Below are 13,311 nucleotides of genomic sequence, written 5' to 3'. Positions count from 1 at the left end.
CCACAGCGCCTCATGGATGCCCAGTTTTGCATTGCTAGATCTGTTCGCATTCTACTCCATTTAGCATGGTGGTAATGCCACACAACACGATGGAGGGTGTCTTCAATGTGAAGACGGGACTTCGTCTCCACAAGCACTGTGTGATGGTCACTCCTACCAATATTGTCATGGACAGATGCATCTGCAGCAGGCAGGTTGGGGAGGACAAGGTCAAGTATATTTTTCTCTCTTGCAGGTTCCCTCACAACTGCTAGACTGGGTCTGCAGCAAGTGATGTCCTTTTGGTGCAGCCAACTCAGTCAGTAGTGGTGCTACTGAGCCACTCTTGGTGATGGATGTTGAAGGCCCCACCCAGAGTGCATTCTGCGCCCTTGCCACCCTCAGTGCTTCCTCCAAATGCTGTTCAACATGGAGGAGTGCTGATTCATCAGCTGAGGAGGGGGCAGTAGGTGAAAATCAGCAGGAGGTTTCTTTACCCCTGTCTGACCTGTTCATGGGGTCCGGAGTCGATGTTGAGGACTCCCAGGGCAACTCCCTCCCGAATGTATACCATTGTGCTGCCACCTCTTCTTGGTCTGCCCTGCCAGTGGGACAGGACAGACCCGGGGATGGTGATGGCGGTGTCTGGGACACTGGGTATGATTTGGTGAGTATGACTGTGTTGCTTGACTAGTCTGTGAGACAGCTCTCCCAACTTTGGCACAAACCCCCAGATGTTAGTAAGGAGGACTTTGCAGGGTCGACAGGGCTGGATTTGCCATTGTCATTTCCGGTGCCGAGGACAATGCCAAGTGGTCCGTTCGGTTTCATTACTTATTGACTTCGTAGCAGTTAGATATAACGAAGTGGCTTGCTAGGCCATTTCAATGAGCATTTAAGAGTCAACCACATTGCTGTGGGCCTGGAGTCACATGTAGGCCAGACCAGGCAAGGACAGCAGATTTCCTTCCTTAAACGGCTTTAGTGAACCAGATGGGTTTTTACAACAATCAACAATGGTTTCATGCCCAGCAGTCAGCGCGGTCAGCCTTGTGTCAATGAATAAAACACACAAAGTTCGCAAAATGTTCAATTTCACGGAGCACCCGAGATTTCATGTTCCATGACCCATTTTTCATGGCCATGCATCTGGTAGGGCCCTACCTATAGCTTTTAATTCCATTTGCTCGAAACTTCTATGCTGAAAATAGTGATGGGTATTCCAGAGGATGGGGGTGGGTGGATAACTTCCACAGTTCAAAGAGAGAATGGCTTCCCTTTAACCAAAACGTGGAAGAGTTCTAAAACGGCTAACTGATTGCCAACCGGCAATGAAATCAGCCTACTGTGTCAGATGTGCATTGTGGATGCACAAGTAAGTCTGGCAATTAAAAGCAAGCATATAGTTTATTTTGCATGGTTATCAGCCTATCTTCCACCTCCGTGAGACCATCTGGAGATGAGATGTGCCCAAAACTTGTTAGGGTATTCAAACTTGAATAGAAATGGTACATATTAATCCATACTTTCCAGTCCACCAACCATGTCAAAATCTGACTTGCACAATAAACACAATTAGCCACCAGTAATGTTTCTGATTTGATGCTCGTTTTGTGACGAGTGAGCTTATTTTGGTCCAAGGCTGCATTAATGGGCCTACAATTGGCCTCAGTACCAATTGGCCTAGGGAGGAAGGAGAGATATTAACAGGGGGGTGCTCCTCCGCCTGATTTGTATTCTGTGGCTCCTGCTGGAATTTCCTCCTGCATAAATGCCATGCAAGGAGAGGACTGGCTTGGGCTGTGATGCCCCCATCAGCAAGCAGCCAGCTGACAGTGACAGTCTAAACCTGAAGGATGATCACTTGTACAAAGTACCAGAAAGCAGCCAGCTCCCAAAGCACCATATCCCACCATGAGTCAGCACCTTTAGGACAGGCAAGGAGAGATGAAGAGAAAAGCAGAGGAAGGAATAAAACACACTGAGCCAGCAAAAAATATTGAACATGTAATGAAAAACCTGTCACTGTAAGTAATTTATGTTTTAAACGTCTCCCATCATTACAGTAGTAGCCGAGAGATAAACTAATTGAAAATGATCAAAATATTTGTGAAAAAAAAGTCCAAAGAGTATGTTTGATTGACAGTAGTGGAGAAACTGTAGGGATCCCTGATTTTAAGCCTCCATCATTGATAGCCACACCTTCAGTTGCCCAGGCCCCAAGTTCTGGAATATCCTCCCTAAACCTCTACGCCTCACTTTCCTCTTTTAAGACACTCCTTACAACCTACATTTTTGATCAAGTTTTGGTCATCTGACCCAATAGGCTGAATTTTATCAGCCCACCACACTCCACAGCGGTGCTATATGTAAACAGCGGCCTTCTGACATGGAAGTGCCACCGCACAGCCCCCGCGATATTACGCATGGGAGCCGATTTTTAAACGGCTTCAAGCCCTTAGCAAAGGTTTACATTTTTAGAGGGATATTAGATTTCATTTGCTTTTAATAAATAATTAGAAGATGGAAGCCCTTTCCCAACACCCCTGCCAATGGTCTTTTCATTGCCCTATATTCAGAAAACCAATTTTATTCCCGACCCGAACTTCTCCCCGCCCTTCTTACATTTGCCCTTCAACCTCTTCCCACCGCCAATAAAAAGTGTTTTCCCCACTCCCCCACCTCTCCTGCACTTATAATTTTATTCCACCCTCCTCCCCACCAGTGTCTCACCTCCGAACTCCAATGGAGTTCCGAAGGCGCGCGGTTTGCGGCCGGTTAGCCGTAAAATCGGCGTGCATCCGCCGCCGTCTGGAGGTAAGTTAGTTTGAATTTTATTAATGCTCATTTATATATTTTAATGAGTGGCAGGGGGGTGCCGCACCGAGGCCTCAGCACCGGCGGTGCCTTCTCGGCATCATGGGTCTTGGCGAGCCACTCCTGCAAGTATTTTACAAGCCTCCCCGCCACGACCCACGGCATCGAGGGGCTGGTAAATTCAGCCCAAAATCTCCTTATGTAGCTTAGTGCCATAACTTTGTTTTATAATGCTCCTGTAAAACAGATCGGAATGTTTTATTATGCTAAAGGCACGATATAAATATAAGTTGTTGTTGTTGGATAAATGGTGAAAAGTAGTTTGAAAATTCATTTCCAACATTTCAAGCATAACACTAAATGGACTATGATTATGGCCAAAGAGAAAGGCAGGTTTTTTTTTTAATACTAAAACCGAAACTGGGGTTATCAAAGGTGATCATATCCAATTCAAATAGGGTTTGTGCAGGTAAATTACCACAAACACAGAGGTTTGCAAAATCCAGGGCTTCAGTCAGAAATGGATTATTAGGCTGAAATGTTTGGCTGTGCTGAACCTGAGAAAGTACAGAGATGAGCCAGCATTGATCACACTGTGCAACTGCCCTGCTGTGGAAGTTTAACAGAAAGTGGCAGCTGCACCCATAATCCCTTCACAAACGAACTCAAAGTAGCAGAGACACGATGCAAAACAATGAACACATTCAGTTTTCTGATTTAATCTGTGCTGCGGGGAAACACGACCCATATACCATAGCAATTACAATGTTATCAGCTTTGCAGGGTGCAAAACCAAAAGCTTTAAATGATTCTGTATTCCTGTGCACAATGATTCCAGAAAATATCTATTGGAATTGATCAAGAGTAGGGTGGTGAGGTGGGGGGGGGGGGGGGGCGTGGGGGTGATGGGAAAGGGAGAGAGAGAGAGAGAGAGAGAGAGAGAGAGAGAGAAAGAAAGAGAGAAGAATCTTCCAATACAAAGTAAAAATACTGACTTCATTTTAGTAAAAAAATTTCAACTCACGTTTGAAAATGAGTTCCCATTGCCATGAATTAGCCTGTAAAACTGGTTTTCAACAGACTTCCCCACTACGTACATGTATTTATTGATTCTTCCTCTCTGCTTTCACTTTATTGAGCCACTTTCCAGACTTTACCTTACCTTAGAGCAGCAAGGTGGTCGAGTCGAAGAGATTTCACTCTCTAACTAGATGGCGTGACTTACCTTCCAGTTCTGAGCAACTGAAAAACAAACTATTTCACAGTAAGTCATGAGTAACATCAGTGTGTTTTCTCCTACTTTTCTGTCTTACTTGTCCATCTGTTGCAGCTCCTCCATATTACACTGACTGCTTCATTCTCCTTACTAAAAGATGCATTTCATTTTATTTACAAGCACATGGGAAAGGCGTCCACTGCTATGTCCAGACTGGCCAAGAGAGTGTGGGAAAATGGTGCACTGACACAGAACACAAAAGTCCGAGTGTATCAAGCCTGTGTCCTCAGTACCTTGCTCTACGGCAGCAAGGCTGGACAACGTACGTCAGCCAAGAGCGACGTCTCAATTCATTCCATCTTCGCTGCCTCCGGAGAATCCTTGGCATCAGGTGGCAGGACCGTATCTCCAACACAGAAGTCATCGAGGCGGCCAACATCCCCAGCATATACACCCTACTGAGCCAGCGGCTCTTGAGATGGCTTGGCCATGTGAGCCGCATGGAAGATGGCAGGATCCCCAAGGACACATTGTACAGCGAGCTCATCACTGGTATCAGACCCACCGGCCGTCCATGTCTCTGCTTTAAAGACATCTGCAAACGCGTCATGAGGTCCTGTGACACTGACCACAAGTCATGGGAGTCAGTTGCCAGTGATCGCCAGAGCTGGCAGACAGCCATAAAGGTGGGGCTAAAGAGTGGCGAGTTGAAGAGACTTAGCTGCGGCAGGAAAAAAGACAGAAGCGCAAGGAAAGAGTCAACTGTGTAACAGCCCCAACAACCAATTTTATCTGCAGTGCCTGTGGAAGAGTCTGTCACTCTAGAATTGGCCTTTATAGCCACTCCAGATGCTGCTTCACAAACCACTGACCACCTCTAGGCACTTACCCATTGTCTCTCGAGACAAGAAGGCCAAAGATGATGATGATTCTTTATCGGGATTATTTTTCACAGCCGAAAATTCAAGTAGAAGTTTGAGGAAGAAAAACTTGATCTTGGTAAGTTTGACATCACTCTCCAACTTTTCAAAACATGGTATCCCACATCCTATTCCATACTTACTGCCATTCATCCATAACCCCAGTTTCTTACATTGGCTTCCTGTCTCTCAATGTATTATATCTAGCTTTTTTGTCCAAGTCCTCAAATCCCTCCAGACCCTCACTCCCACCCTCCCTCTGCAATGTCTTCCAGACGTATTTCCTCTCCCACTGATTTGGGTCTCCAACACTGCCTTTTGTACTCAACCACCCGCACCCCTGACCAACCTTGGTCTATATCTTGGCCTTTTTTCCTGGATTTCTCTCCCGAAACACATCTACCTATTCATTACTCTTTCTTTTGTTCAAATCCTTCTCCTGATTTTCAATCAATTTTCCATAATCTCTTCAAAATATCCTATCTTGACACAGCATTTAATCCTTTATCCCTTATATTTATTGAATGTTACCCTGACTCCAAGGTTTAGATAATGAGGAGAGATTACATAAACCAGCTTGCATTCCCCGGACTTGAGGCTTTTAGGATTTTGACAGGAATGAATAGCGTTGATAGAGAAAAACTTTTTCTGATGGTTGGGGAGTCTAGGGCAAGACGAGATAACCTTAAAATCACAGCCAGGCCATTGAGGAGAGAAGAAAACACTAATTCACGCAAAGGATTGTAGAAGTGTGGCGCTTTCTCCCACAAACAGTATAGATGCTAGCTAATAAATAATTTTATATCCAAGATTGATAGATTTTTGCCAGCCAAGGGTTTAAAGGATATGAAGCGCCAAGGCAAGTTGATAGAGTTGAGAGACAAATCAGGGACAATCTCACTGAATAGCGGAACAGGCTCAAGGAGCTGAATGGCTCCACCACCATCCATTAAGCACCCTGGGACATCTTTCTCGATTATAAATGCACAATATTCTACTGCCTAAGCTGCTTAGCCAAGTCTCACCTGTTCAAATAAATATTTTTCAGGGCAGAAACGTTTACTGTGTAACAGTAAAGTTAAATCTCTGTTTCAGGATCTTACATTATAGTTGTTGGGTTATACAAAAATCTTTCATCAATACAATGTTTACATTGAGTCCTTGAATCCTCCTTGGTCTCCCGCTTAATATGGTCTGCATTTAACCCACTGTAGAAATTCACCATTCCTAAGAATCAGACTATGTAGATGAAATAGTAAAAAATCTATGTATGTGCTCATATCACCAGGGTTATATTTTCATGATTTTTTTAATATTCGTTTGTGGGATGTGGGCATCGTTGGCTAGGCCAGCATTTATTGCCCATCCCTAATTGCCCTTGAAATGAGGCTATTTGAGAGGGCATTTTAAGAGTCAACCACATGTAGGCCAGACCAGGTAAGGACGGCAGATTTCTTTCCTTAAAGGATATTAATGAACCAGATGGGTTGTTACAACAATTGACAATGGTTTCAGAGTAACTATTACTCTAGCTTTCAATTCCAGATTAATTAATTTAATTCAAATTTCATCATCTGCAATGGAGGGATTTGAACCCATGTCCCCAGAACATTAGCCTGGGCTCTGGATTACTAATCTAGTGACATTACCACTATGACACCACCTCCAACTTTTGCCTGTTATGGGCTCTGACAACATTCCGGCAATAGTACTAAAGACCTGTGCTCCAGAACTAGCTGCGCCCCTTGTCAAGTTGCTCCGGCAATGTGGCAAATTGCTCAAAATTTGTCTTGTACACAAAAAGTAGGACAAATCCAACCCGGCCAATTACCCGCTATCAGTCTACTCTCCGTCATCAGCAAAGTGATGGAAGGGGTCATTAACAGTGCTATCAAGCAGCACTTGCTCAGCCATAACCTGCTCACTGACGCTCAGTTTGGGTTTCACCAGGAACACTCAGCTCCTGACCTCATTACAGCCTTCGTACAAACATGGACAAAACAGCTGAACTCGAGAGGTGAGGTGAGAGTGGCTGCCTTTGACATCAAGGCAGCAGTTGACCGAGTATGGCACAAAGGTGCCTTAGCAAAACTAGAGTCAATGGGAATCGGGGGAAAGCTTGCCGTTGATTGGAATCATGCCTCGCACTAAGGAAAATGATTGTGGTTTTTGGCGGTCAATCATCTCAGGCCCAGGACATCACTGCAGGAGTTCCTCAGGGTAGTGTCCTCGGCCCAACTGTCTTCAGCTGCTTCATTAATGACCTTCCCTCCATCACAAGGTCAGAAGTGGACATGTTCACTCATGATTGCACAATGTTCAGCACCATTCGCGACTCCTCAGATACTGAAGCAGCCCATGTCCATATGCAGCAAGACCTGGACAACGTCCAGGCTTGGGCTGATAAGCAGCAAGTAACATTCGTGCCACACAAGTGCCGGGCAATGACCATCTCAAACAAGGGAGAATCTAACCATCGCCCCTTCACCTTCAAAGGCATTACCATTGCTGAATCCCCCACTATCAACATCCTGGGGGTCAACCATTGACCAGAAACTGAACTGAACCAGCCACATAAATGCTGTGGCTACAAGAACAAGTCAGAGCCTAGAATTCTGTGGCGTGTAACTCACCTCCTGTCTTCCTGATGCCTGTCCACCATCTACAAGGCACAAGTCAGGAGTGTGATGGAATACTCTCCACTTGCCTGGATGGGTGCAGCTCTAACAACACTCAAGAAGCTTGACACCATCCAGGACAAAGCAGCCCGTTTGATTGGCACCCCATCCACCACCTTCAACATTCACTTCCTCCACCACTGACTCTCAGTGGCAGCAGTGTGTACCATATACAACAATTCACCAAGGCTCCTTTGACAGCACCATCCAAACCCACGACCTCTACCACCTAGAAGGATAAGGGCAGCAGATGCATGGGAACACCACCACCTGCAAATTCCCCTCCAAGCCACACACCATCCTGACTTGGATCTATATCACCTTTCCTTCACTGTGGCTGGGTCAAAATCCTGGAACTCCCTTCCGAACAGCACTGTTGGTGTACCTACACCCAGGAACTGCACCGGTTCAAGAAGGTAGCTCACCTTCTCAAGGTCAATTAGGGATGGGCAATAAATGCTGGCCTAGCCAGCGATACCCACATCTCCGTAACAAAAAAAACCACAGTAAATAGCATACAACACTGAGGCAAGGAAAACACCAAAGATTCACTCAAGATTTAGAATTTAAATGGCTCTATTGGAATAGAATGTTATTTTGATACTACGAGCAACTAGCACTCTTGATAATACAAAGTACACTGTCTATTATATTATTATAAGTTTGTCAATAGGTTTGCCAGCTCATTAGGGGAAGGTTAATGAGCAACATCAACGGAAATGATGACATGCAAGCTCACCTACCATGAAATCACTTGGTTGTATCCATACTGGAAGTCTCTTTCCTGGCTTTTCCGGACAGGATATACCAACTGGTTCTCATGAAAGTATAGGACCTTTTTCAATTTGGCAAGGTCAGGTCTGAGGGCAACCAGTTCAGCCAGGTTAAGGACGGAGCTTGTGAACAGGACCCTATAAAACAAGGACAGCAGTGTTTGCAAATATTGAGTATGTTCCATTGGATATCCATCACTCCCTTCCCCCACACCAAAGCAGAAAAAAAACCCTACAGGGACACATCAGAAGCTGAGCATTAATACCATGTAGCTGCACTGAAAGTTTTGATCTTTTAAAGCAACTGCTATGAACTCCAACTAAAAAGAGTTGGCATCACATTGGTCTTTTGAGCTCTGTTACTGTAAAAGCTGCAGCATAAAAAAGGGAGACAAGATGGATTTTATTGAAGGAGGCAAGAAAAGTGATATCTGAAGGACAAGTGGAACAAAGATAAGATTGAATGGGGAATACTAGGATTGCTGGACTCATTAAAATTTCCTATTTCTTGTAGGATCTTGCTGTTGAACGACCACAATATTTTTTATGAGTGAAATGGATAGTCAAAAAATGTTTCTTTTGGCAAACTGCTGACTAATGACTCCAGTGACCCCCTAGAAATTTATTTGGCCACAGAGATTTTGAAAGTTAACTGGAGTCAATTAATCTTCAACCTGTGGAAATACGAACAGTTAATCATAAAAAATAATAAATACAGGATTTGCTCTTTTCAAAAAAACTAAGATATTTTCAGCACAGATACTAAAATGACTGCAAATAAATGAGAGCGTTGAAAATAAACTTTACATATTGGCAGCAATGTGAGAAACACAGTATATCACCAAATTCTCACAACTTTGTTTTCAACACTTTCTATGTATACCACTTAACTGTTGTCCACGGAAATATTACAAAAGCAATGAAACACCAACAATTCTAAAACACATGAAACTTTCATCATAAAGCCCTCAAAAATAAGTACCACTCTTTCAAAAGTGACTGTCCAAATCACCACCAAAAATTCGTAATTAAAGCAGAAAATGCTGGAAATACTCAGCAGGTAAGGGAGTATCTGTAAAGAAAGAAACAGTTGACCTTTCATCAGAATTTCAGTCTTACCCCCTGCCCTAGAGCTGAACCCGTGTTTCTCTCTTCTCTCCTCATGCCCATTCTGAACTCTTGTCCGCGAGACCCACCTCCTGCTCTGTCAACTCTATTTCCACTAAACTGCTAACCAGCCAAATTCCTTTTCTGCTCCCCTCCCCATTCTAACGGATATTGTAAATGATTCCTTCTCCTCAGATACTGTGCCCCTCCTTTTAAAATCTGCCAATATCAACCTCCATCTCAAAAATTCCACTCTGGAAAACTCTGGCCTACTAATTTACCAGTCTATCTCCAACCTCCATTTCTTCGCCAAAGTCCCTGAATGTGATGTTGCCTCCCAAATCCATGTCCATCCTTCCAGAAACTCCATGCTTGAACCTCTCCTGAGATTTCCACCCTGCCACATCACTGAAACAGCCCTAATCAATGTCACAAATGACATCCTGTGTCACTGTGACCATGGTGCACTCTCTCCCTTCATCCTTCTCAACCTGTCTACAACCTTTGAAACCGCTGACCACACCATTCTCCTCCGCTGCCCAGCTGAGTGGGACTGCCCTAATCTAGTTCTACTTTTGCCTATCCATCAGCCGCCAGATAATCTCTTGCAATGGCCTCTCTTTCTGTCCCTGCACCATTACCTCTGGAGTACTGAAGAATCTATCCTTGGCCTCCTCTTTCTCATCTACATGTGGCCCACATGACATTGTTTGAAATTTGAATTGCTCCACCATTGGTGGCCATGCCTTCAATGTCCAGAGCCTAAGCATTGGAATTCCCTCCCTTAACCTCATCACACCTGCCAAATGGAAACATATTAATTTTGTCATTTGGGACACTACTTGAAACTTTTTACTAGATATTGAAATAACTTGTTTAAAAAAAGTACAGCTGAGCAGCTGAAAACATGGTTGCACATTTGCATTCTGAGAGACATGAATGGAGAGACAATGGGGATGCTCCTTGATTCAATTAACAAGATTGGTATGGACAATAGTGATGATCAAAAGACACCGGTAGCTTTTGACTTTGTAAAAAACAAAACCCCACCGAGTGTGTCTGGGAGGCACTGAAATCGAATAACCCTCCCAGAAGTTGCTGTTTCAAACAAAGAGATGGGCACATGACCTACCTGCTGGTAAGACACAGAAAGGAAGAGACTACAATTTTCAACACCAAAGAGAAAACCTCTCTCTTTCCAGCAAATTCCCAGGAAAATCACAGTGGCAGCTTCTACACTTCAAAACTACAGAAAAAGCACCTCTTCGGCCTTCTGCTACCAGAGAAGCAAGTCAACAGGCCCCAGCGAGAACGCCAGACCTTAACTTCAATCAAGGTCATTACATCAAAGACAACAGACAGTACCTGTATTCCATTTATTTACAACTCCACTTCAACCCCCACCCCCCAACTCTTTCTTCCCCTCTGTATCTATTTTTGTGTGTGTGTGTCACTTGTATGCATGTGGGTGTGGTTGCGTCGAGTATTTTAGTAATTCTAATCGGGTTAGAGTGATAAGACTAATAAACTTACATCTTTCTTGGTTAAACCTAATAAAACCTGTCTAACTGTCATTACAAATAAACCAGAGTGCAGATGATTTGGAGTTGGGGACCACGTGTAGGGTGTCAAAGTTTGCAGATGATACTAAGATGAGTGGCAGAGCAAAGTGTGCAGATGACTGTGAAACTTTGCAGAGGAACATAGATACATTGAGTGAGTGGGCAAAGGTCTGGCAGATGGAATACAATGTTAATAAATGTGAAGTCATTCATTTCGGTAGGAGTAACAGGAAAAAGGATTATTACTTGAATGGTAAAAAGTTGCAGCATGCTGCTATGCAGAGGGACCGAGGTGTCCTTGTGCATGAATCGCAGAAGGTTGGTCTGCAGGTACAGCAAGTAATTAGGAAGGCAAATGGAATTTTGTCCTTCATTGCTAAAGGGATTGAGTTTAAAAGCAGAGAGGTTATGTTGCAGCTGTATAAGGTACTGGTGAGGCCGCACCTGGAGTACTGTGTGCAGTTTTGGTCTCCTTACTTGAGAAAGGATATACTGGCACTGGAGAGGGTGCAGAGGTGGTTCACTAGGTTGATTCCGCAGTTGAGGGGGTTGGCTTATGAGGAGAGACTGAGTAGATTGGGATTATATTCATTGGAGTTCAGAAGAATTAGGGGATATCTTACAGAAACATATAAAATCATGAAGGGAATAGATAAGATACAAGTAGAGAGGATGTTTCCACTGGCAGGTGAAGCTAGGACAAGAGGGCATAGCCTCAAGATTAGAGGGAGCAGATTTAGGACTGAATTAAGAAGGAACTTCTTCACCCAGAGGGTTGTTAATCTATGGAATTCCTTGCCCAGTGAATTAGTTGACGCTTCTTCAGTAAACGTCTTTAAAGCTAAGGTAGATATCTTTTTGAACAATAAAGGAATTAAGGGATACGGTGGGAGCGCGGGTAAGTGGATCTGAGTCCACGAAAAGATCAGCCATGATCTTATTGAATGGCGGAGCAGGCTCGAGGGGCCGGACGGCCTACTCCTGCTCCTAGTTCTTATGATCTTATGAACAAGGGCTCACTGAGGCGGTAAGCTAAAAATCACGGTGTTTTAAAAGATAAACCCTGTTAGAGCCAAACCAGGAAAGGGGCAAGAGACCCCTTTCTCACCAGGTCGTAACACTAGTGAATCACTTTGGCAATTTTACTATGTTAAAACTGCTATATAAATTCAAGTTGTTGTTGAAAATACGTCAAGTTCCACATATACGCTGACAATGGCCTCACCGCCATTCCTCTTGAACTATCCACTGCCTGTGCTGTCAAATTGCTTGTGTAACACCCAATCCTGGATAAGCCAAAATTTCCTCCAATTAAACTTTGGGAAGATGGAATCATTATCTTTGATCCCCGCCACAAATTCTAATCCTTAGCCATTGGTTACATCCCCCTCCCTGACCATTGTCTCAAACTGAACCACAGCATTCTTTGGCCTTGAGCTGAACGACTAACTCCATAGCCTCTCCATCACCAAAACTGTTCTTGAACATGTGGGTTGTCACCTAAATCCATGCTCATCTGCAGTTTGAATCTCTCCATTCAAGTTTCAATCCATTTCACACCACCACAATGGTCCTAAGCAAAGTCACAAATGGCATCCTCTGTAACTATAGTGCATTAATCCCCATTGCCTACCTCAACCCTCTCTACAACCTTTGACATGTGTGACCACACCATCCATTCAGATGTCTTCCTCTGTTGTCCAACTCAGTGGGACTACCCTCACTTGATTCTGCTTTTACCTACTCAATCATAGCCAGACTATCTCCAACAATGGCTTCTCTTCCTGCCAGCAAACTGTTACCTCCAGAATACACCAACAATCTATCCTGACCCCTTCCTCATCTATCTGCTGCCCTCTAGCTTCATCATGCTCAGACATGGATTCATTTTCCATGTGCATGCCTACACCACAGCTCTATCTCTTCACCACCACTCTTGACCGTTCACTGCCTCAGTGTTGTCAGACTGCTCTAGCCTTCAACAACCTGCAATTTACTCCAGCCAAATATCAATAAAACCAAAGTTATAGTTTTTGGCCCCCACCATAAATTTCATACCCTTGCCATCAATTCCACATTCCTCCTAGCCTACCTCAGGCTGAACCAGTCAATTCACATCTTTGGTATCCTTAGCCAAGTTGCAGAGAGATGCCATATCCAGCTCACATAAAGACACCCTACTTCTACCTCCACAATATCACCCATCTCTACCTCTGTCTCAACCAATCTGCTGCTGAAACCCTCGGCCATGGCTTTGTC

At 44.1% G+C, this 13,311-nt stretch overlaps 1 protein-coding gene across 15 annotated transcripts in view; it reads right to left on the bottom strand.

The window, feature by feature from the left end:
* Positions 1-13,311, bottom strand: part of gtdc1 (glycosyltransferase-like domain containing 1) — an 872,535-nt gene that overhangs the window by 726,147 nt on the left and 133,077 nt on the right. For 14 of the 15 annotated variants that reach the window (XM_068034984.1, XM_068034988.1, XM_068034995.1 and 11 more), the window contains one exon: positions 8,354-8,521. The exons of the other annotated variant lie outside the window; for it this stretch is intronic. In XM_068034984.1, the coding sequence (XP_067891085.1) occupies positions 8,354-8,521 (168 nt within the window). The remainder of the gene's footprint in view (positions 1-8,353; positions 8,522-13,311) is intronic. 15 annotated transcript variants of the gene reach the window in all.

Source organism: Heterodontus francisci, chromosome 7 (assembly GCF_036365525.1).
Source record: "Heterodontus francisci isolate sHetFra1 chromosome 7, sHetFra1.hap1, whole genome shotgun sequence".
Classification (NCBI taxonomy): Eukaryota; Metazoa; Chordata; class Chondrichthyes; order Heterodontiformes; family Heterodontidae; genus Heterodontus; species Heterodontus francisci.
The sequence above is the reverse complement of the archived record's forward strand: the minus strand, read 5'-3'. Positions and strand labels throughout refer to the sequence as shown.